Source organism: Gordionus sp. m RMFG-2023, chromosome 1 (assembly GCF_954871325.1).
Source record: "Gordionus sp. m RMFG-2023 chromosome 1, tfGorSpeb1-WG-v2, whole genome shotgun sequence".
NCBI lineage: Eukaryota > Metazoa > Nematomorpha > Gordioida > Chordodea > Parachordodidae > Gordionus > Gordionus sp. m RMFG-2023.
Window position 1 is genome coordinate 59536770 of NC_088775.1, and position 24222 is coordinate 59560991.

The 24222-nt window shown below is 26.3% G+C and overlaps 1 protein-coding gene across 8 annotated transcripts in view; it reads left to right on the forward strand.

The window, feature by feature from the left end:
• LOC135931436 (MAP kinase-activating death domain protein-like) overlaps window positions 1–24222 on the forward strand; it is a 120024-nt gene that overhangs the window by 31859 nt on the left and 63943 nt on the right. For all 8 annotated transcript variants that reach the window (XR_010573039.1, XR_010573040.1, XM_065468538.1 and 5 more), the window contains exon 7: window positions 23154–23264. Coding sequence is in view for 6 of the 8 variants with exons in the window: in XM_065468538.1 (XP_065324610.1) it covers window positions 23154–23264 (111 nt within the window). In the remaining 2 variants the exon portion in view is untranslated. The remainder of the gene's footprint in view (window positions 1–23153; window positions 23265–24222) is intronic.

Genomic DNA, 24222 nt, shown 5'->3' on the forward strand with positions numbered 1-24222 from the left:
AGTTGAGGTAATGCTAACTGAAATTTGCATATTTTTTGGTAGACATGGCAATTTTGAGTTATTATTTTAAAATATGGTCTATAAATTGGCCATGGAAGAATGTCGTCATTTTCGTCATAAATATTAATCTTAAAAATTAATATAATAATTAATAGAATAAAATAAAATAAAATACCAATTCCATTGCAATTAAAAATGGCAAATTCCTTGAGATGGATTGTAATATCAGAATTTGCTTGTTATTGATAACTCGGACATAATATTTAATTAATTTTTATATATTCTTTTTTATATATTTAATATTTTACATATATATAATTTTTTAATATATATTTTAATATTAAGTTATATGCTCATATGAAATAAAATAAATTTTACATTCAAGTATTTTATTTATAATATAAAAAAGCGTTAAATAGAAGTATATCAAAATGTATCTTAAAAAGTATCTAAAAACAGATACAGATACCACATTTCTAGATACTTTAGCAACTCTGAATACCATATATTATTTAACAAAATATATTGGCCAGGTTTAAAATTAAATTTTAAGTCAATAAAAAATATTTTTATTATTAAAAAAATTTTTTATCCATTTTTTAATATATAAAAACTTTAATATATACATAATATAAAATTTAATTATTTATAAAATATATAAATTCATAATACTTTAAATTATGTTCAACCATTAAAATTTAAAACCCTTGATAAAAACCTAAAAACAATAGTGAAATTTAAAATAATCACACTAAAAATAAATAATTTCTAAAAAGATATATTATTTTATATAATATTTAATGATATTTATATTAGGTATCTATTATAATCATATTTATATTAGGTATCTATTATAATCATAATAATTTAATAAGTATATGAAATACAACAATCTAAAATAAATTATTAACAGATTAAAATAGTATCTTTAAATTAGAACTTTAAGATTCAGAAACTGATATTATACTTTTTGGACACATTTTACATTTGGTTCGAATTAGATAGGATGTTACTGTAAAGTATTTATTATATTTGGGCCATGATCAGAATCAGATGATGAAATAAAAACATCTATGCCTACACTAATCTATAAGTAATAATATTTAAATTAATAAGCTATACTATTGAACAGAAATATTGGCTGGTTAAAAAAATTTAAATATGATAAAGAAAGCGCTGATTAAAAAATAACCTTTTTTTCTTAGAAAAATTTGGATTAATATTTTTTATTAATAAATAAAAATCAGAAGATTTTCTAAAATTGAACGATAAAAAAAAGGAACGCATTCACGTACAAAGTTCATCAAAAATAAAAGGAACGTCCACTATTTTAGAGGTATCTGTATCTAGATACATTTTGAAAAAAATAATATTTGAATTAAATTTATTTAATAATATGCCTGAGTTTATTTCCAATGCCTTCGATTATATATATTGATATATTATTTTTTTTTAAATGAGTGTTGGGATTATTGTGTTTAATGATTATGCCAATATAAAGTTGTTACTCATTAAATATAGCGATCACTCAGCCGTCAAGTAACCTGGTAGAAAGAGTAGCATGGCTAAAAATGACTTTACAGATAAACGAATTTTGAGAATATTTTATTATTAAAATATAACAATTATTTATAATCATTAAATTTTATTTTAGGGGTGTACCAATACCACTTTTTGGAGACCGATCCGATATTGTCAATATTAAATTGATATCAGCCGATTACCGATCCGATATCATATCTGATTTTGTATTCTGTTAACATACCAATCGGTTTAATTTTTGATGCATAGATCTAACGTTTGCAACTCTCCATTTGAGTCGATTTTTAAAAACGGCTAACCCACTATTATATCCAGAAAAATATTACATAAGCCTGAAGATTTTGCTCATAGATGGCATAAAGGTTTGAACATCTATTAGCGAAATCTCGAGGCTTGGGGAATATTTTTTTTGCTAAAATATTGAGTTCACCATTTTTAAAAATCAACTCAAATGGAGCGATTTTGCATTACTACATACATCTACTTATCTCATATACTTTTTAATGTATAACATCTATAATTTGACTACACAATAACATAAGTCATTTAAATTCATTATAAAGATCACTTTTATATTCATGAATCTAAATATAAAAATTTTTTATTGATAAATCTTTTATTTATTTAATATTAATCTATTTACATAATAAGTAATAAACAAATAAATTATGAAATTTGAAATGATTTTTTTTAAAATTAAGTCGCCATTTTATCTGTATCTCGTCAATACGCGAAACATTTTCCGCGAAATGCATTATCCAAAGGCATTACTGCGAAAAGAAATTATAGATAATGTATTATCGCGAATGCATCATAGCGATTGTATTAGAGTGAAGACATTATCGCGAATGCATTGTAGCGAAGTATTAGCGCAAATGCATTAACGCGAATGTATTATCGCTAATGCAATATTTAATGCATTATCACGTATGCAATAGTGATTTATATTTGACAAATGGTTGATATAATTAATATAAAGTATTAAAATTCTTTGCTACTTACGCTTACTTTCTGATTATTTTTTAAATATATCGGAAACCATTGGAAGTTCCTGGCCGATAATATTTTTCCACCGGATCTCTATTTCTCTAAGGAAATTCTTTAGACTCTCAAATTATATTGTAACTCATTCCAAGTTCAGACCTTTTTCAAAAAACCAGAAAACTAGCCTAATTGACGTTTCTATATTTATTTAATATAGCATTTTAAATTTTTTATAACTCTAAAACACGTCACCTGCTATTTGTGAACTTTCGTATTTATAGGGTAAATTATTTAAAAAAAAACAAACAATTAAAATAAAATAACAATATGTTTTTTTATTTTTGCATAACCCTCAAAAAATAAATGACAATCAAATATATAATATATAACAAAACAGATTTAAAAAATACATTAAAAATTGGATATTTTAATTTTCGTTTTTTCTTTATATATATATTCTCCTTTTTCTAAATTCCTTTAAAATATATTTCAATATAAATTATATTTTTATAAATTTACCTTAATTCATTGGTTGTCCTCGATAACCAATCTCCAAAAATTGATGCATTTTAAAAAATCAAAAGGATTTTCATTCACTCTCTCTCGGGTACCGATAATAATTTTTTTACTATATCAATTTTTTCCTTATTCCAGTTAGTATATTTTCTTCTTGGAATAGCCGATGTTGGATCAGTAATAGAATCACCCACTTACAGAGGAAGAATTGATCATATGGAAATTATTTGTAATATTAGGTATTGAATTTGAATTAGATAAAACAGGATCAGGATTTAATGTAAATGAATTTGTATTACTAGATAAAATTTGTCGTATATTAAACATTTGAAAAAAATATTAAACTCTATTTTATAAAAAAAATTAAGTTATATAAAAATTGTAAATGCAAAAAAATTACCGTATGTATTTCATAAAAAAAATTAAGTTATATAAAAATTGTAAATGCAAAAAAATTACCGTATGTATTTTATAAAAAAAATTAAGTTATATAAAAATTGTAAATGCAAAAAAATTACCGTATGTATTTTATAAAAAAAATTAAATTATATAAAAATTGTAAATGCAAAAAAATTACCGTATGTATTTTTTAAATCTGTTTTGTTATATATTATATATTTGATTGTCATTTATTTTTTGAGGGTTGTGCAAAAATAAAAAAAACATATTGTTATTTTATTTTAATTGTTTGTTTTTTTTAAAATAATTTACCCTTTATTAAAAAAAAATTTTAATAATTAAATTAAGTCGTTTTTTAGAAAATTTGAAATATTAATATTTGACAATAAATAACTTAAAGACCCTCATTTATTTTTATTTTATTTATTTAAAAATGGGCTAGACGTGTTCCCATTATGTTGATCTATAGCCGAACGCTCGCCTTTTTTTCAAATTTTTTCGTAATTATAAATTATAATGCAAAACACAAAACATACTTTGAAATCCATAAAATAATAAATATAATTTATGTAATCAATCTATCCTTTTTTTTCTTGTATTACACCTAACAATAAATGCCAATTTGATTATTTCTTGCGAAATTAGGGGCCATATTTTGACAATTTTTCTTTCAAGTTTGTAAGATCAAAAGGTTGTAGCCTTTGATAACTTTTTCTGTATATGGAACCCGTATTCCTAGAGAATTCAAATTAAACTTAATTCCAATTTTTCTTCTCATTGCATAATTTTATCATTATTAGATCTTCTCTTGTTAAAATACTTAATAATATACAAAATTATCGTATGTTTATATTGTTATTGGCATTCAATAATGTTGTTCGATAATACCTAAATATTTTGTGTTATAGTTTATGATTTAGGAGAAATTTTTAAAAAGATGATTGTCCGACTACATTTTTTTTATCTTATTTCTAAAAACCGACTTTATAAAATTTAAAATATTTTGAGAATATTAAGACACACAATAAAATAGGAGATTTTAAAAAGAAACGAATGACGCGTTTCAGAGTTATAAAGATTTCAAAACACTACGTTTTTTAGCCACCTGGTAAATAATTTAAATTTTTGATTTCATGATCAACTTTCTTCCAAAAGTAGGGACTAGGGCTAGTCGGCGTTTTTGTCAAAATTATCATAAGCCTGAAAATAATTGTTGAATTTATAAAATACCATGAGATAGTCCAACAAACACTTACCTAATGTTATATATTAATAAATATTTTTAATATTTTATTTTTCTTAAAATTGATTCTAGTAAAAGTTAATTTTTGCCCCAACAAGCCCCAAACCCGGGGCTTGTAGATTCCATTGGTTTATTAAGTTTCCTATATGATAATAATTATTATTCTTCCATTTTTATGGACTGTTTTTTTAATATAATACGCCATTTGCATATAAATAATTCAAATTTTAATAAATTTTTTTAAAATTCTAATTATCATATAGAATCAATTTAGCTATAATAGTAGCCAATGAATACTTATTATATCATATTTTTATACATAATTTAATTGATTCGGCTAGCACTGAATCTACCAGCCGTTAGTTACTAATATGATTGACCCTTTCCGGCTCGAAAAAAATATATTGTTAATTTTTTCTTTTTTTATTAATAAAAAGTTTTATTTTTATCTATAAATATAATATAATTTATATTTTTCAAAAATATTTTAAAAAAATAAGTGGTATTATATAAATTCACCTTCCCCCCCCCCCCCCACACCTCAAGCCATATTTGGAGGCATATAAATTTTTAAATAATATTAGATGAAGGGGAATATTGCATTGATTTGACCTCCTTCTGATCAAATCTGTTGTAATCGTCAAAATTATTAATTTTATAGCTTTAAAACATAAAATCTTTATTTTTTAAATTTAAGCATTCACTCTTCTCTAGGGTGATTTGTACCCTTTTTTAATTTTTTTTTTCTCAGTTTTTTTTCGATTAATCTATTTATCGCTCGGCTAGGAAATACAGCTCGGCTAACCACACAATAAGTCATTTTATTACTTAATATCGCTCGGCTGATAAATGTCCCTCGGCTAACCAGATAATAAATCATCCATACTAAATGTTATTAATTTATCTGATTAATAAAAATTGCAAAATTTAAAAAAGACTACTAATTTTTTACTAAAAGCTATTTAAAAAAAATCGTAAATATTTTAGTCATCATGATAGAATATGGCACAATTTATTAAACACATTCAAAAATATTATTTTTTATGATAAAATTATTAAAATATAAAGACGCCATCTAGCGGATTGAATATTATTTTTTTACATCTAAAAATAAAAATAAAGTTATGAGAAAGTTTAATTTTATAAAAGTATTGAAGCTAAAATATCTAAAAGATAATATTTTATACTTGTCCAAAATTTATTTTATTTATAAAAACTAATTAATTCTCAATTAATATTAGCCCTTTCGCGCCCAGCGAGATCATTTGTCATAAAAATTTTTAATCAATTAATTTTTATATTTAAAGAAACTAATGGTTGGTTCTTAGAGATATTAATTTATAAACGTATTTTATCATTAACCTGTCAAAATCATTATTTTATTATATCAAAATGTCAAAATCATTATTTTTTTATATCAAAGTACAAGTATTTTTTGTTCATAAGAAATATTCCGGGCGCGAAAGGGTTAGGAAAGTGAAAGCCCACTCTAATATGATTAAAAATATAATACATAAATAAACGAGTACTTATAGCCGAGCGATATTTAGTAATAAATATAATTAGCCGAGCGTATTTAAATAATAAATGATTTATTATGTGGTTAGCCGAGCGACATTTTCCAGCCGAGCGATATTTAGTATGGATGATTTATTATGTGGTTAGCCGAGCGACATTTCTCAGCCGAGCGATATTTAGTAATAAAATGATTTATTGTGTGATTAGCCGAGCGATATTTTCAGCCGAGCCATAAACAGACCCACAATTGTGTAGTAAATTGGAATGATTAAAAACTTGTTGGTTTCAATAGAGATGATATGTGTATTAAGTTCAAATATAATTTTGTAAGTTATTTCCAAATCATATTATCCTGCTGAAAGGGTTAATACTTCCAAAAAATAGAAGATTTTTAATTTCATATAATATCAATATAATTATTATTTTGACTTAATTTACAGGTTCAACTACTGTCTAAAGGCCGATAAATATAAAATTGTAATTCATCAAACCCCATTCCTGATATTGCAACTGATGTAATACATTTAAGTTAATGGATTTGCGATTATGCATTCGCGATCATACATTTGCACAAATGCATTCGCTTTAATATCGCGATAATGCATTCGCGGTAAAGCTTTTGCTGAAATGTACTCGCGATAATACATTCGCGATAATTCATTCGCTGTAATGTATTCGCTGCGATAACACTTTCGCTTATTACATTCACGCTAATGCATTTGCTATAATATTTTCACTCTATTATATTCGTTATAATGCATTCGCGATATTATATTCACTATAATGCTTCGCTGTTATGCATTCGCTACAATATTATTTCACGGTAAAATATACATTTGCTCTAAAAATTTTGCTGTATTGACATGTAACCATTTTATCGGAACTCGAAATTTTATAATATTGACCGATAACCGATATTTTGAGAAAGATGAAATATCGGCCCTATCCGGTGAAAAATACTGGTACATACCTAAATTTTATATTTTATATATGAATTATTAAAATAATCATTATTTTAATTATATATTTGTATATAAATGTGATAGCAGCTCAATAAATTTTTTAGCTCACCGAAATTTGAATTTTAACAATAGAATCCTAAATTAATCATTATGCATACTTTACATATAAGTATAATATAAATTGTACTTGTATCTATACATCTGTAAATATATCTTACCTAGAAACGATTTTAGACGATGTATCTTTTTCTAGATCCATTTGAAAAGTATCTTTTAAAAAATCTGGAAAATATATTCGATTAATGAGATTGAGAAAAATACGAATATAAATATAAAAACTATTTTAATAATTTATTTCTATTTGGACTTATGTTACTACTTATATTTAATGTAGTAAACTATATATAAATAATATATTGAATGTTTAACTTCTTATTTTTCTTTATTTTCATTTCTCGCTATTATTCACAGTTTCCCCAAGGCTTTAATTCCCAGAAATTTACATGGCTATGCTTATCCATGCTTTTAATAAGGGGGGGGGGCACTATTAGGTGGGGTTTTCCACCATACATTTTATTTGAGATTATAGACTTATTTGGCTGTTATATTTTTATAAAAATAATTTTAATTTTTCTTTTTTTTTCTGAAAATGTTTTTTCCTAAAAAAATTGAATTATAGTTATTTTAAAAAATTATTAACTTTACTTATTTTAAATTTCTGATGGGGAGGGAAATTTCCCACCACTTAGTTGCACGCCATACCTCATAACATTAATCTGGAACAACAAGACTATTTAACTAGTCTATAAAAAATTGTTAATCATTATTTTCGCCTTATAATTTGGAGATAAAAGATGTCTTCGATTTTTGGAAGATAAGAGCATTGGATCTTTCTAAACTTTCAATATTAGCTAGAAAGGTCCTGTGCGTTCCACCTACCAGCACACCCAGCGAGCGTGTATTTTCTATAGCTGGGCTCACCCCGAACTCTAAAATATCATCATTATGTCCTATAAATCAAAATAATATTTATATATGATAATTATAACTTAATAAATCGTTAAATCATAGTTATATACATAATAAAGCATAAATTTTATTTTAAAAATATTTCCAATGAATTTATAATTTTAATTAAAAAATTTAGTTGAAAAATATTTGACACTGTTGCGCCGCCGTCGATTTTTATGGCGGCGTCTAAATTATTTCCCTACCGCCTGTCGATCGTTTATAAAAAAGAAATTCCGCTGCCGATAATGCTGTCGGCGCACAGGTCTATATATAGGGGGGGAAATTTTTTTTGTATATAATATTTAATTTTTTAAAACTTTTTTGAATAGCCAGTAACGCGCGTTTCTTTTTTCACAAGGTAACGAGTAACAGTAACTCGTTCCGTTTTTCAGACTTAACGAGTTCCTTTTGAAGTAACGTTTTCAGCTTTGGAAAAAATTATAAATTTTGCTTACCCTAATGGCGCTATACTTTTTTTTATAATTGTAGATGAGGAATTTGGCTACACTTAAACCTATAATTTGTTTTTGTTTCAAAATATTATGGTAAAATGGCAAAAGCCAATCGGGTTGCCCTTAGAGCCAGATTTTTAAAATTTTATGATCCAGGCTTTATCATTTTCTAATATTTTGTATTTCCTTTTTATACAAAAGACGAAAAAAGTGGGATTAGAGTTTTAAATGTTATTAGTTCAGATTTTCTACGGGTTCTGAAAAATGTCCTGAATCCAGGTTTGGCTCTGAAAAACATTCTGACCGCGGGCGCTGTAGCTTTTGCTCCTTGTTGCCCAACCTCGCTTGATTATAAAGGGATGATATTCTGATTTTAAAAGCTTGACTATGATTTTAGATACAATACGGCGATATATTGATCCATCAGCAATGAGTCAAACCCTACTAACTTATTTTATTTATAGGAATTAACTGAGCCCCAAAGATGGAATGTTGGGTTTAAGGATTTCACTTTTAAGCTGTAGATTTAAAAGTTGAGTAATACCGCTTAATAATAAATGGCTATTAAGGGATTTATGTTCTATATATTATATTATAAAAATGGATTTATTTATTTGATGTTTTTTATTTAAAAAAATTGATATGTTGCCTATTGTAATATTATTTTTGTTACAATCTGTTACTGATTTTCACTGAATATATTTTGATTTGATTAAAAATTTAAATCTTCTTAGTAAATAAATCTTTTTTGAGGAATTCTTTTGTGAATTTTATAATAAATAAACAATCTTTTATAGTTTTTTTTGTCATATTTGTAAAATTATCTATTATTTAAGTATATTAAAAGAGGTTATTTTTTAAAAAAATTTATTATAGTAAACTTTTTTATGTTATTTTATATGATCTTTTTAACCCTTCAATACTCCGGTGAAAAAAATGACGTTAGTACTCGGGTGGGGTTTAATAGACCCCAATTTCAAATGTATATATCTCCAGTAATATTGATTATTTTCATTTGATATTTGGATATAAGATAGATCTAACCTTAAGCTTGATAAAATATTTAAATATTTTTATTTCTTAAGCCTATAAAGATGATGAGGATAATTATAATTTGTGCCAAAATTTTTTAAAAAAATCTTACTTTTTTTCAATATAAAATTAAAAAAATAGCTTATCCATCATATAATCATGATAATTCATAATATGGATCTTTATTCTTCAATATAAAAAAAATTACACTAATACATTCTAATATAAAAAAAATAACATACAAATTTACTCTGGTGGGGTTTCACAAACCCCAATCAGTCACAAAATGCTTATATCTTAAAAACTACTCAACCGAAATATTTGAAATTTGGAGTATAGATTCTAAGATATATTTGATGAAGCTACTGAAGAATCCATATGATAATATTTAACCGTTTTTATGTAATATCATTTCTAGCATGCCTGGGGTTTCATATACCCCACCAGAGTATTGAAGGGTTAAGTTTTTAAGTATTAAATACAAAAAGAATAAGAAGAATAAGCCTTTAATAATTCCTGAATATGTTATCCGAATTTTACACTCTTTAAAGACTTTATTTCATACTCATAAAAACAAAAGTTACAAATTTTTTCAATGAATTAATCTTTACAAAATAAAAACTAAAATTATGTAATTATTATTTCTTATAAATTTTACAAAAAATTTTCAATGAATTCTTTTACAAAAAAAATAATATATATCTTTTCAAAAAAATATATTATCATAATATTTATTATCTTTTTACATTACATAATAATAATTCTTTTTTTTTACCAATCAGATGTCTATAATTCATCTGATTGACATTTGGAGCTTATCTATATATATATATATATCTATTTTTTACATACTAAGACATGTCACCCCTTTATGGGTCAGTGACACTCCTTTAACAAAAACGATGGCGATAATATAAAACAGATTTTACAAAAATTATTATACTACAATAAGAAATTTTTATAAGCAATTACTATACTACAATAAAAATCTTTATAAGAAATTACTATACTACAATAATAATAAAAAAAATTTACACCTTCTTTCATTCGCTATCTGAGCTACATTAACAGTAGATCCTCCCATAGTTTTTCCTCCTGATCAGTTGATGCCAGCATACCGGTCGTTACCGTCAACGGGTTGGATTCAGCTGCTGCAGGCGCTACAGACCCATCGTACTCGCCGCTCGATGCTGCTCCATCACTGTCCAAATATTTACGTGATCCATTCTTCTGATATTGGCCTCTTGGTTCACTAACTTTGCCGGCGTAAGCTGAGAATTATCCTTTCTTGTTCCGCTGATCACACTATCGACGAATTCTCTGGCCAATCTTTTAGTCATCCCTTGTTGTGTGCCCCAAATATTCGTGTCTATGGGAAAAAGGTCGTATAGTAGAAAACCTTGGTTCCAAATTAAATGAAATTTTGCTAATAAATGGAATTACGGTAATCAGACATAATGATCACGTAAGGTTAGGAGAAAATATTGGTTATAATATTTTTTTTCCCAATTGTGAAACAAAGAAAAAAAAAGACATAAATTAGTTTGCATTTTTGAATAAGATTATTTTTTCCTCTTCTTTAAAATGTTGCCTGATAAAAAACCGTGCAAACCCAACACAAATTAATACATCTCCAGGACCACTATCTTCAGATCACGTTGATCCCTAAGGTTATGGATTTGAATAATAATGTGGATATTCGCCCAATGGAGAATCCGTCCACATCAAGCAATTTACTTATTAAGAAAAGGCGATGTTTCAATTGCCAGTCTGAAACGCATTTGAAGAATCAATGTCCGGCGTTGTTTAAAAAGAATTGGGTACCGTTGGGGGCACAAGACACGAATATTTGGGGCACACAACAAGGGATGACTAAAAGATTGGCCAGAGAATTCGTCGATAGTGTGATCAGCGGAACAAGAAAGGATAATTCTCAGCTTACGCCGGCAAAGTTAGTGAACCAAGAGGCCAGTATCAGAAGAATGGATCACGTAAATATTCGGACAGTGATGGAGCAGCATCGAGCGGCGAGTACGATGGGTCCAGTAGCGCCTGCAGCAGCTGAATCCAACCCGTTGACGGTAACGACCGGTATGCTGGCATCAACTGATCAGGAGGAAGAACTATGGGAGGATCTACTGTTAATGTAGCTCAGATAGCGAATGAAAGAAGGTGTAAAATTTTTTTATTATTATTGTAGTATAGTAATTTCTTATAAAGATTTTTATTGTAGTATAGTAATTGCTTATAAAAATTTCTTATTGTAGTATAATAATTTTTGTAAAATCTGTTTTATATTATCGCCATCGTTTTTGTTAAAGGAGTGTCACTGACCCATAAAGGGGTGACATGTCTTAGTATGTAAAAAATAGATATATATATATATAGATAAGCTCCAAATGTCAATCAGATGAATTATAGACATCTGACTGGTAAAAAAAAGAATTATTATTATGTAATGTAAAAAGATAATAAATATTATGATAATATATTTTTTTGAAAAGATATATATTGAATATAGAATTATTATTAATCCTAATGTAACTAAGTGATGACCTATATCCAATTCATTAAGGTTCTGATACAAGATTTTATAACCCATATCCTTAAAGATGGCAATTTTATTAATAAAAGTAGGCTCAGAATACTTATTGAAATACACAACCATCGCATATTACAAATTTCTACTTTAAAATTACGTTATTACAAAAAGAAAAAATATTTTTCCAAACTACTTTGTTAATTAAAATTCACAAAAAAAATTTAAACCACAAAAACGTTATTATTGCGTTGTGTCCTAAGGTAACCTATAATATGTAAAATAAAAAAAAGTTTTATTTTTTTACCTTAAAATAATAAATACCCTTGAATTTCCAGGTTCGAATCCTGGTCACGGCACCACTTTTTAAGTATTAAATACAAAAAGAATAAGAAGAATAAGCCTTTAATAATTCCTGAATATGTTATCCGAATTTTACACTCTTTAAAAACTTTATTCCATACTCATAAAAACAAAAGTTACAAATTTTTTCAATGAATTAATCTTTACAAAATAAAAACTAAAATTATGTAATTATTATTTCTTTTTTTTTATAAATTTTACAAAAAATTTTCAATGAATTCTTTTACAAAAAAAATAATATATATCTTTTCAAAAAAATATATTATCATAATATTTATTATCTTTTTACATTACATAATAATAATTCTTTTTTTTACCAATCAGATGTCTATAATTCATCTATTTGACATTTGGAGCTTATCTATATATATATATTATATATATATATCTATTTTTTACATACTAAGACATTAAGGATAATATTTTAATGTGACGTCATACTCGTTATTTTTTAACTATGGTTATATTCCAAAAAATTTAATTGTTTACAAATTACTTTTTTTTACAAAAATATGTATCTAACAGGGTTGGGCAAATTTAAAAAAGAATTCGACATATGCGAATACATACACTCTAAAAAAGTATTAAGATATAAATTTAATTAAGTATTAAAAAAATATATTTAAGTATAAATACTAATTATTCCCAACAAAGAATACAAAAAATCTAAAAACAAATTTTATGTTTTTATGGTACCAATAACTATTTTTCTTACTTAAAGATATTTTATCAACCTAAACTTTATTTTATTTTAACTCGGTGGAATTGGAATCTATATCTTTTTGTTCTATATCTCCTCAAAAAAAAACTTATTTCTTTAATTTTATTTTCAGTATAGACTATGCCTTTTTTAAATATTTAACAAAAAAGAAAGTTATATATATAAAATTTTCCATTATATATTAACTTATAGGTGCAAACAATGTTCACAGATAATTATAAATAATATTATAAATAAAAGACCATTAATATTAATGTTTTATAAAATTATTACGTGCATCGAATAAAATTTTAAAAAAGTAAAAAATTTAATAAAAATTAACATAACGTGTGTCAGGGTTGGGAAAATTGTCACAAAATATTCATTCTGTTGGAGAGAGTGGATAGTACATTATATTACATATGGGAAAGGAATGAAATTATTGTATTTAATAATGTCGATTCAATATAATAGAATATAATAATACATTATATTACATGTAGGAAGGGGATGGGATAAATGTAATTGATATTGTCGATTCAATAAATAAATTGTTCATTATATTATATGTAGGAAGAAGATGACATATTGTAATTACGAGTATGAAAGTAAAAAAAAATTAAATATATGTATAAACATGTATGACTATATACTTGTTAATAATTGAAACGAATATAAAGAGTTATCAACGATCTCTAATTTGAATGATGTGCACTATTACAACTTTACGATCCATCTTGATTTCCCTCATGATATTACTGATTCTCCATTTGACAATCCCCCCATGCCAATCTTGATTTGTACCTATTTTTTCAAAAACATAGTTACCTATAATTAATTCTCTACAATAATTCCTTTAAAATCATCACATCACAGTCATTATTATCTAAAAAACTCCATTTCCATCTCAATTTCCTACCCAACAATCTATTTACAGGTGGAAAATTTGTTACCGAATGATTAGAATTGCAATAATTTAATAAAACATCTGCTAAATTAGCTCATTTCAACCCTCTAATCTATAAATTATATTCCTTGCTATACGAACAGCCCTCCGCTAACCTATTAGAGGACAGGTGATAAGCAGGAGTAAAAATAGGTATACCCTTATTTTGCAAAAAAAAATTAAAATCATAAGACATAAAAGCTGGTCCATTATCTGTTACCAATTCTACTGGATAACCAAATCTAGGAAAAACTTTATTAAAATCAATTATAGTTGTAATGGTGTTAATGTTTTTAATCTTAATAATGCCATCGATAACCCATCATTAATTATCAAACCGTAAAATTTTTTAATAGGTCCAAAAAAAATCCATATAAATTTCATACTAGGGTTTATCTGGCTAAACCCAGTTTGCCTAACTCTTGGTAATGTAGGTGTATTAGTCATGCAAGTATTACACCTAAACACTATTTCCTTTATGTCTTTAGTAACTCCTGGCCACCAAAATATCTTTTCATCGTATCTATTATCCTTATATCAATATGCCTGTCATGTAACACATTAAGTATATATTTTCTTAGTTCTTGCGGAATAATAATTTGACTTCCTTTAAACACACAATCATTTTTTATGTTTAGAACATTTAAATGTGTTTTATAATCCTTAACTTCTGAATAATTACCACCTTTATACAACAATAATTCTTTAATTTTAATGAGCTCTGTGTCTATCAATGTAACTCTTTTAATCATATCTAAATCATTGATGATATCTTGATCATTATTAACATTCTCCATATTACAAAAAACAAATGACATCTTCGTTAATTAATCTAGATAAAATCAGGAATTATCTGATCTTTTCCCTTTCTATAATTTATACCAAAATCATATTTGGCTTAACACAATGCCCATTTTTGTAACCTTGGTGACATATAATATAATTTCACCGGATATGCCCCTAATAAATTTACAATAAGTCTATGATTTATATAAATCTCAAATTATCTACCAATTAAATATTCTCTACATATTTAACTGCCAAGCTATTGAGAATCCTCCTTTCTCAATAAACAAATATTTCTTTTCAGCACTCGACCGCACTTTGGACATGAATTCAATAAGTCTCTCAAGACCATCTTCTTCAACATGGAACATAACTGCTCCCATATCCTTATTTAAAGCATCAGTCGAAATAAACAACTTCCTACCTCTATCGTAATGTGCTAAAATAGGTGCATTACACTATCTTCTTCTTTTATTAATCACCCAATAAAAAATTTCCCATTTCTTAAGTACAAATATATGCCAATTTCGAAAAACTTTTGATAAACCTGGAACAATGATTCTAGTCCCAACCAGGATTGTAACTCATCCTTATCTTTAGGTTCAGTCACTAATCGGTTCAATTTTTTCTTTAATTGGCTGTATGCATTGGCGTACCCAGCGGGGGGGGGGGCAGGGGGACAAATCCCCCCCCCCCCCCCAAAGCCAAAAAATGCAGATGCCGGATATATTTTTCAAAAATATTAATGTTTATATTAACTTATATTTGTTAATATTTATTCCTATCTCATATTAAATATATATTTAATTACATTTATTTATCACATTCATCTATTAAGTTATTTATCAATTAATTTCGATTTCAAGTTTTGATTGGCGTAAAATTTATCTACCATTTTTATATTTCTAGTCAAATAATAATTTTTCTGAAACTCCTTGTCCAACAGGGAGAAAGAAAGTGCAAGCTTGTCCAACGAGATAGAGTCTCCGCCATCAAGCAGCTTTTATGGAGTTAGAAGAACCGATTATTAATGCTATTACTGAAATATCACAATGGCCTGAAAGAAATATTTCCTCAGAAGCAAGAAAATTATTGGATTCAATACTTATTTCAATTTTTTTTCTCATTAGAATGTATTATTTAATTATACAACTATTTTATGTAATACTTTTCAAAAACATGACATTGACTTAATTAAGAAGATGAGAATAGCGGAGAGCATTTTATTAGAACTCAACGAAATTAGGGCTAATGTTGATGAAGAATTTCAATTTTATATGTTATCGTTGAGTCAAAAGGAGAGCTCTACGTGTTTAATATTTGTCTCACTTGATTTGCAGCAAGGTAAGCTCATCGTCAAAACATTAATATAAGATAATTAGAAAAGTATTATAAAACTATAATCCAAATAAATGAATGGTTTTTAACTCATCATGCAGCACTTACCAATCTGAAGATATTACTTCCACAAAAGCCTTCCCAATCTTTTTCAGATGGTGATAGAAAAAAATAACATTTGTTTGATGCTAACTATGTTTAAAAGATTAACTAAGATATGGTCCCAAAAAATGCTATGGATGCTTTCTATAATTTCAAACACATTTTAGATTTTATTCCCAATGTATTAAAATGATTATATATATTAACAACTCTTCCCATTAGTAAAATAATGAGAGAACATTCTCTTTTTTAAGAAGAATAACATAGCCCTGCAGAGATACAATTTGCAGGGCACGGCCTGGATTTTTTTTCGGCCCGGCCCGGGTTTTTTTTAAAGAAATTATATTTATTTTTGATTTTTATAGCTAATTTCAAATATTTGGTTTTAAAATATATAGCCGAGCCCGGATAATTTTTTTTAAAAAAAATCAGGCCCTGCCCGGGTGTATTTAAAAAATTAATACGATTCGACCCGGGAACCAGGCCTGCAGTTCTCTGATAACATATCTAAGAAGTACAACTTCTGAAAGTGGATTGAATGGTTTGGATCTTTTAAATATTTATAAGCATTTGACGCCAAGCAAGTATGAGTAAATGAAAAATTAGCTCAATCCCAACGAAGATTGGATTTTACATTGTAAATATAATACAAAATACAATTATTCCTAAGAAACTTTTTGTGTATTAATATTTATATTTCCAACATTAAATTTTTTTACATTATATATAAATTTTAAAGGCTCAAAAAATTCAAATTTCTATTTTGGGTCATTTAAGTGATTCATATGGTAGATATATTCACTTTATATTTTTTAATTCACATTTATTTTATAGTTTTTTATGTGCCGGTTTTTTTTTATAATTCATATAATTTAAAATTGTGTATTAGAAATAGTTATTAGTCCTAATAAATATATGCTTGATATTTTTAAATAACAATAATATTTCTTAAAAAAAATTATTATCCCCCCCCCCCCCATCCCAGACCAAATTCCTGCGTACGCGCCTGGCTGTATGCCTTTACTACTTATTAAGTACCAAAATACTTAATGTTATCTTTACCAATTTCACTCTTTTTAACTTCCTATTAAGCCAATTTCTAACTTTCTTTCAAAAACCTTTTTCAATATGCTACAGTGATACTCAGCATCCTTACCAAAAATTAATAAATCATCTAAATAATAAATGACCCACCCCGTTTATGTCAGAAAATATTTCGTCCATAGTTTTTCGGAAATACGCAGTTGAAGAATCAGCCCAAAAGGTAACCTATTAGATAAACAAGCCTTTAAATTTTGAATTTTCTTTAGAGACAGGTATTTGTAAATAAGCTGAAGAAAAATCTATTTTCTAAAATAACTTACCATTTTGAACCTTAGTAATAATGCTTATCCTTGATAGAGGATATTTAAATCTTTTTAATTGAGGATTTACTGTAAATCTAAAATCACCACAAACTCGCAAAGTATTATCTTTTTTTTTAACCAAAACTTAGAAAAAATTTGACAGGAGTATAATACCCTGTTTTTGCCATTGCTCAAGAATGTTTTCTAATTCTTCTTTCAATTCAAATGGCACTATGCCTTCTTATAATTATCCTTTAATAAGATGTTTATTTTCAAATTTAGATTCAGAAAAAAATTCTCTAGTATAAATTGAAGGAATTAAAATATTACCTTTACTGTAGTTTAAAAAATCAGTATATATATCTTCCTTATATGTAAAAGGATTGTTAAAAGTTAAAAAAAATTATCCCCTATTTCTTGTTTATTAATAATGTCTGTATCAAAATTATTTGATTATATCATATTCCTTAATCCAATCCTGACCATATAAGGGTGGTCCCCTACATTACATAAAAATTTTAATATTTAATAACATTTAACTTTACAATTGATAAGTTGCCCAACGACTATGATGGAGAGCCTTCATAAGAGAATAATTTTCTATAGGGCTGTGCCGATCCACATATTTTTCACCTATCCGATCCGATATTTCCCGATATTGCTTCAAAACCGATCCGATATTTATACTGATTTTTAATCACCCCCGCTTGAACCAAATATAATTAAGAAATCAATATTTTTTATGCAAAAAATCGAATTATGAATTTAATTCAATTTTTTTATTTCTACAATTAAGACTATAATAAAAAATAATATATTTAATAATAAATCCATTTTATGTTGGTATGAATTATAAAATTGTAATATTTAATATATAAAATTATAATATATTAGATATTAGATATTTTTAATAAATATGAGAGCCTCCAGATTTTCTGGGAATAAGCTTCTACGATATGGAATCTCCTGCCGTACTGAAGGCAGACTCAGTTGATTCCGCTTTTGCAAAATTATCTTTTCTTTTGTAAAATATTTCCATAATTCAGATACTATATTTAAAAAAATTCTTTAATTTAAAGTATAAGTAAAAAAATTTGCGTTATTTAAAAAGATTTAAAATAAATTAAACTTTGAGTGTTCCTTTCTATTTTTATAAAAAGAAACTTTTAAAATAAAATACTATATATCTGTTTTAAAAAAGAAATATAATTTAAAAAAATAATTTAGAATATATTATAATAATGTAAAATAAATATACATAACATAAAATAAAATAAAATAACAAAAAAAAAGTAAAAAGATCGGATCGGTTTTTACAGGTATTGGCCCGATCCGATATTTTCGGAAAACACTAAATATCAGTACCGATCCGAAACTTAATATCGGCACAGCCCTTATTTTCTGAAACAACTACTCAGTTCAATGTTTTTATAATTACCGAGCCTTTCAAAATCTTTGATGGGCAAGGACGTCACTAGAGATCCAGTATCTATCATAAACGAAAAATTAAGATTATTTAATTGAATATCAATAATAAAATCATTAATATAATTGATCTTATTTTGTAGCGTTATACGGTATCTATATAATCTCTTGTTTGCTGTTGTTTCCGCTGTTTTCAGCCCCTATATATACATATTTATTGTCTCTCTATCCTGTATTTCCTTGCCATTTAGCTCCATCGTATCTTCTCCATAAATCTTTCTCTGCACAGATTTTATTATCTATAACTTCCATCGATTGACATTTGACCACTATATCATCAATAATGTTTAGATCCGTCGTATTTTCCTCTATCAATATCACTTTAAGTTTTTCATTACGACAGTTAATCATGAATTATACCGAAATATCCGTGTTTATCCTAATGTGTCTCAGGTAAAAGCTAATTTAAATATATGTTTACTTAGTATTCACCCTTAGTCTTAATTAGTTGGCCTTGGTCTGTAATAGGATTGAGCGTGATTAAAAAGAATAAAAAATAGATATGGTTTTAGATATTTACCTATCTCCAGGCTTGGGATAAAAATTAAAATAAATATGGGTTGGCCAGGTTTGAGGAAAATTATTATTGGTCGGGCTGGGCGTGGAAAATATTTTCACTAATTATATTGGGCAGGGCTTGGGGAAAATTTTTCAAAATTATTATCAGCTTGGACGCTTGGGAATTTATAATTAACATAGATCAGACATTAACCGAAAACAATTTTTTTTGCAGGTCTGGGCTCGGCCTGATTAAAAAACGAAGGCCCGTGAAAATCTGATTTTGATTGTATTTTTAAATTAATTATGATTTTTTAAATATTTTATTTCAGTTCTCAAATACCAAAATTATTATGATCTTTGGTCGGGCTTAGGGAAATTTTGTCAAAATTATTATGGCCTTTGCTTGGGAATTTTTTTCATATTAAATTTTAGGCATAGGTAGACATGTGCGCCGACAGCCTTATCGGCGGCGGCGTTTATTTTTATAATCAGCTGACGGCGGCGAATCGATTTAGACGCCGCCACAAAAATTGGTGGCTACGCGGCGGCGTCGAATATTTTTCTAACTCAAATTTTTTTTAATTAAAATTATAAATTCATTGGAAACACTTATAAAATAAAATTTATGCTTTATTATGTTTATAACTATAATTTAATGATTTTATTAAGTTAAAATTATCATATATAATACTTAGATTTATAGGACATTAATGATCTTTTAGAGTTCAGAGTGAGCCCAGCTATGGAAAATACACGCTCGCTGGGTGTGCTTGTAGCTGGAACGCACAGGACCTTTCTAGCTAATATTGAAAGTTTAGGAAATAGCTCTGGTACTCTTAGTTATTATATTTTTCATTTTGCCCATCAAGAAAGACGGGTTATTATACTTTTCTCCCTTATTCGATGATAGATAAATCAGAAATTAAGAATATCTTATGAGGTGTTATTCACAAATTTACCTCTTTTTCTCCTAAATTTTAATATTTTTTACAAAATATTAGTAAAGTATATTTAGTAAACTAACTTATTACCCCTCAACCCCATCATTCTTGACGGGTTATTAGCTAGTATTAATATACTATCTGATTAAAAATAGTCATAAAAATATTTTCGCTATTTTATTTTAAAAGATGGATTGCAATTTTTTTTAAAATAATACAGATTTTTTCCAGTTTTTTATCATGTTTTTTTCCTTTTTTTTCGCATTTTTTTTCGTCAGGTATTTTCGGTCTAGTTATTTTCCACTTTTTCTCTGGGATTCCATTCATATATATAATGAAATTTCAAAATTGTAAATTAAATTCCAATATTATTACTTCAAATTTAATAATAATGATCTAAGATTTATATATTTAATTTATAAGTAGCACGCTAACGAACGCTATATCGTTATCAGAGACATTCATAGGCCGGCCCACAGGCCCATACCCTGGCTATATTACATTTTCTAGCGTGCCTGGATTAAAAAAAAATTTTTTTAATGGGCTGGGCTTGGGCCTAAAATTTTTAAATTTAAATTTAGATTATTTAAAACAGTTGCTAATTTAAAAAAATACTGTTTTTCTTCTTCTAATAATAAATTTCAGTATTGTAAACAAAATGATTGCCTAAATATTTAAATATTGTTTATTTACATTAAATAAAAAAAAATTAAATTTTTGGATATGGGCTTGGGCCGGGTTTGGAAAATTTTTTTAAAACTTATCATGGGCTTGGGCATTTTTTTTAACATTAGATATGGGCCAGGCTTGGGCCTAAAAAATTTTTTTACCGCGGGCCTGGGCCGGGCTTGGTCAAAAAATTAAGGCCACTGAAAGTCTCTGATCGTTATAGATTAGTGCTGTAAACATTTTTAAAAAAATCGAACGCGTTCAACGTTCATTGACAAAAATCGAACGCGTTCACGTTCAAATTCAAAAAATGCGTTCAAAATTTTATGATAAATTTTTTTTAAAATTAAATTTAATATAAATAAATGCCTTATATTTTTCAACCCAATAGATAGCCATGATAAAAAATAATAGTTTTATTTTGATAATATAATTATAAATACAATATAATAGAGCGATAAAAAAATAAATTTATAAAAAATTTTTCTTATTAATTTTTAATAATAATTGCTTTTCAAAATTTTCATCTGATAGGCATGAACGCTTGGCACTTAATACAGCGTTAGCTATACTAAAAACTCGCTCAACAGGGGCAGATGAAGGGATTGCGGTGTTATACTTGATAAACATTCTTTTAAAAGGGGGAATTTATTAAAAACATTTAATGTTTTATCCATTGTCTCAAAAAATTGAGCTATGTTATCATCCTCCAATCTGCCCTCTTCTTCCTCGTCAAAAAAAAAGGATATCTCGGAATTGATTTTAAAACAGTGAAATATTTTTGATAGGGCCATGGTAATTCTAATTCATCTAATATTGAATTTTTATTTTCAAAATCTGATGATGAAATATTTATATCCTTGCAAATCCTAATCTATTAAATTAAAATATAAAATATTCAAATTAATAAACTTTAATCTTATCTTCTCAAGCAGTAGCACGTTATGGTACGTTAATTGCAATATGAAAGAGGAAAAAGTAAAAACAGCTGATTAAAAAAATATAAGACTTTTTTGTTAAAAAATGATTAAATATTAATTTTTCAAATAAATAAAAATATAAGACTTTTTTGTTAAAAAATGCGGATTAATATTAATTTTTCAAATAAATAAAAATAAAAAGTGTTTTTAAAATTGAACGAACGTAAAATTGAACGCGTTCATCAAAGAAAAGGAACGCGTTCACGTTCAAAGTTCGTCAAAAAAAAGGAACGCCGTTCATCACCTTTTTTCAAAAAAACGAACTTCGTTCACGACTGAAAAGAATGATAAACATAGGATGGAAAATCCTATGAGGTTGGGAAATAGGGATTTCTAAAATTAACGGCTTTTTAAAATTACTTTTTGTTATTTAATTATTTGTTTATCAAATATCGGTGAATATTAATTTTAATTTCTAACATTTTTTATTCCTTTCATTTATTCTAATTTTTAAAATATTTTTATATTCACAATATATTAATTATAATTTTTTATAAAAAACATAAGAACATTTTTTTAAATATATTTTATTTTGAACAAAGGAATATGAAAGCGAGTTTATGCGCCCATTTTTAAGTATTAATAAAGTCTGTGAAAATTTTCTTCCATTTAGCGGAATGTAAGACATTAGCATATTTCGTGGCTTATATAAAATACTTGAGAATATATAATTAATAAACATGAGTAAATTTATGAGATTCTCAATTATATACTATACGAAATAATGTGTTTTCTTAGCTAATTTTTATTTTATATATTACATAAATATTTTTTTAAATTAAAACAATCGATATCAAGTTATTTTTTGCACCCACACCATATTTCATTGGGATACCTTCCACCTTCCTAAGCACCAAACGAGTATCTTTGCCTAAAGATGTGTGGTTAATCGATTTGGATTCGGATAAGGTTTCTTTACAATATTTAACATTTGTACATATATTTCACATGTATCATAATCAAAGTCACCCAAAGCTGAACCGAGTTTTATCCACTAATTTTTCAACAAAGTTATTAATTGTATAACTACAAGTAGGTATATAATTTAAAAGGAAAGAGTAACCCGTTATAGTTTTAAAAAAAACCAGCCCGGTCTTAAATTTTTTTATAAAAAATCAGGCCCTGCCCATTAAAGTTTTACGAAAAGTCCATCCTGACCCTTTAAAATTTTTTTATATGAATTTTCCGGCCATCTTATTTTTAATGTCTATATTAACTTTACCCACCCCCAATGTCAATTAAGGCACTTATTTTTTTTCTCTATGGCTATGCTCTCTAACAACCGTTTTATAAATCAATTGTGTTTAAATCTATATTATTCATTTGTAATTTTATCTTATAAATAAACTATTTAATTTTTTTTAATTTAATATATTATTTTTAGATTTGGTATTTTAGTTAGACAGCTCTTACAAAAAAATAAACATATTTTAATTTATTTTCTAATAGTATTAATTAAAATTAAAATATTCGCTTTGAATTCAAAAAGATATATTAAAATTTTAATGCCCGGCTGGCCTATTCAAATTTTACAAAAAATAAAAGATTTGCTAGACCCTGTCTGATATTTTATTGACTGATAGGTTTAATCTTTCAACCTATTTTTTAAAAATAATGTCTTAAAAATAAATTTATTAAAATAAAATATACACTATTAACAATTATCGCAGTTAGAATTTGAAATGTTCTTCAAAATAAGGTTAATTTTTTTTGAGTATGCTAATTTTACCCAATTCTTTTGTGACTTTTAGGCATAAAATATCTTTTTGATGAAATCACAATTTTTTTTAAAAAATGATTGATCGTAAAAAATTATTTTTGCTCAAAATTTTGGGCAATCACGGTATTGTTTTCGTGCAATTGTCTT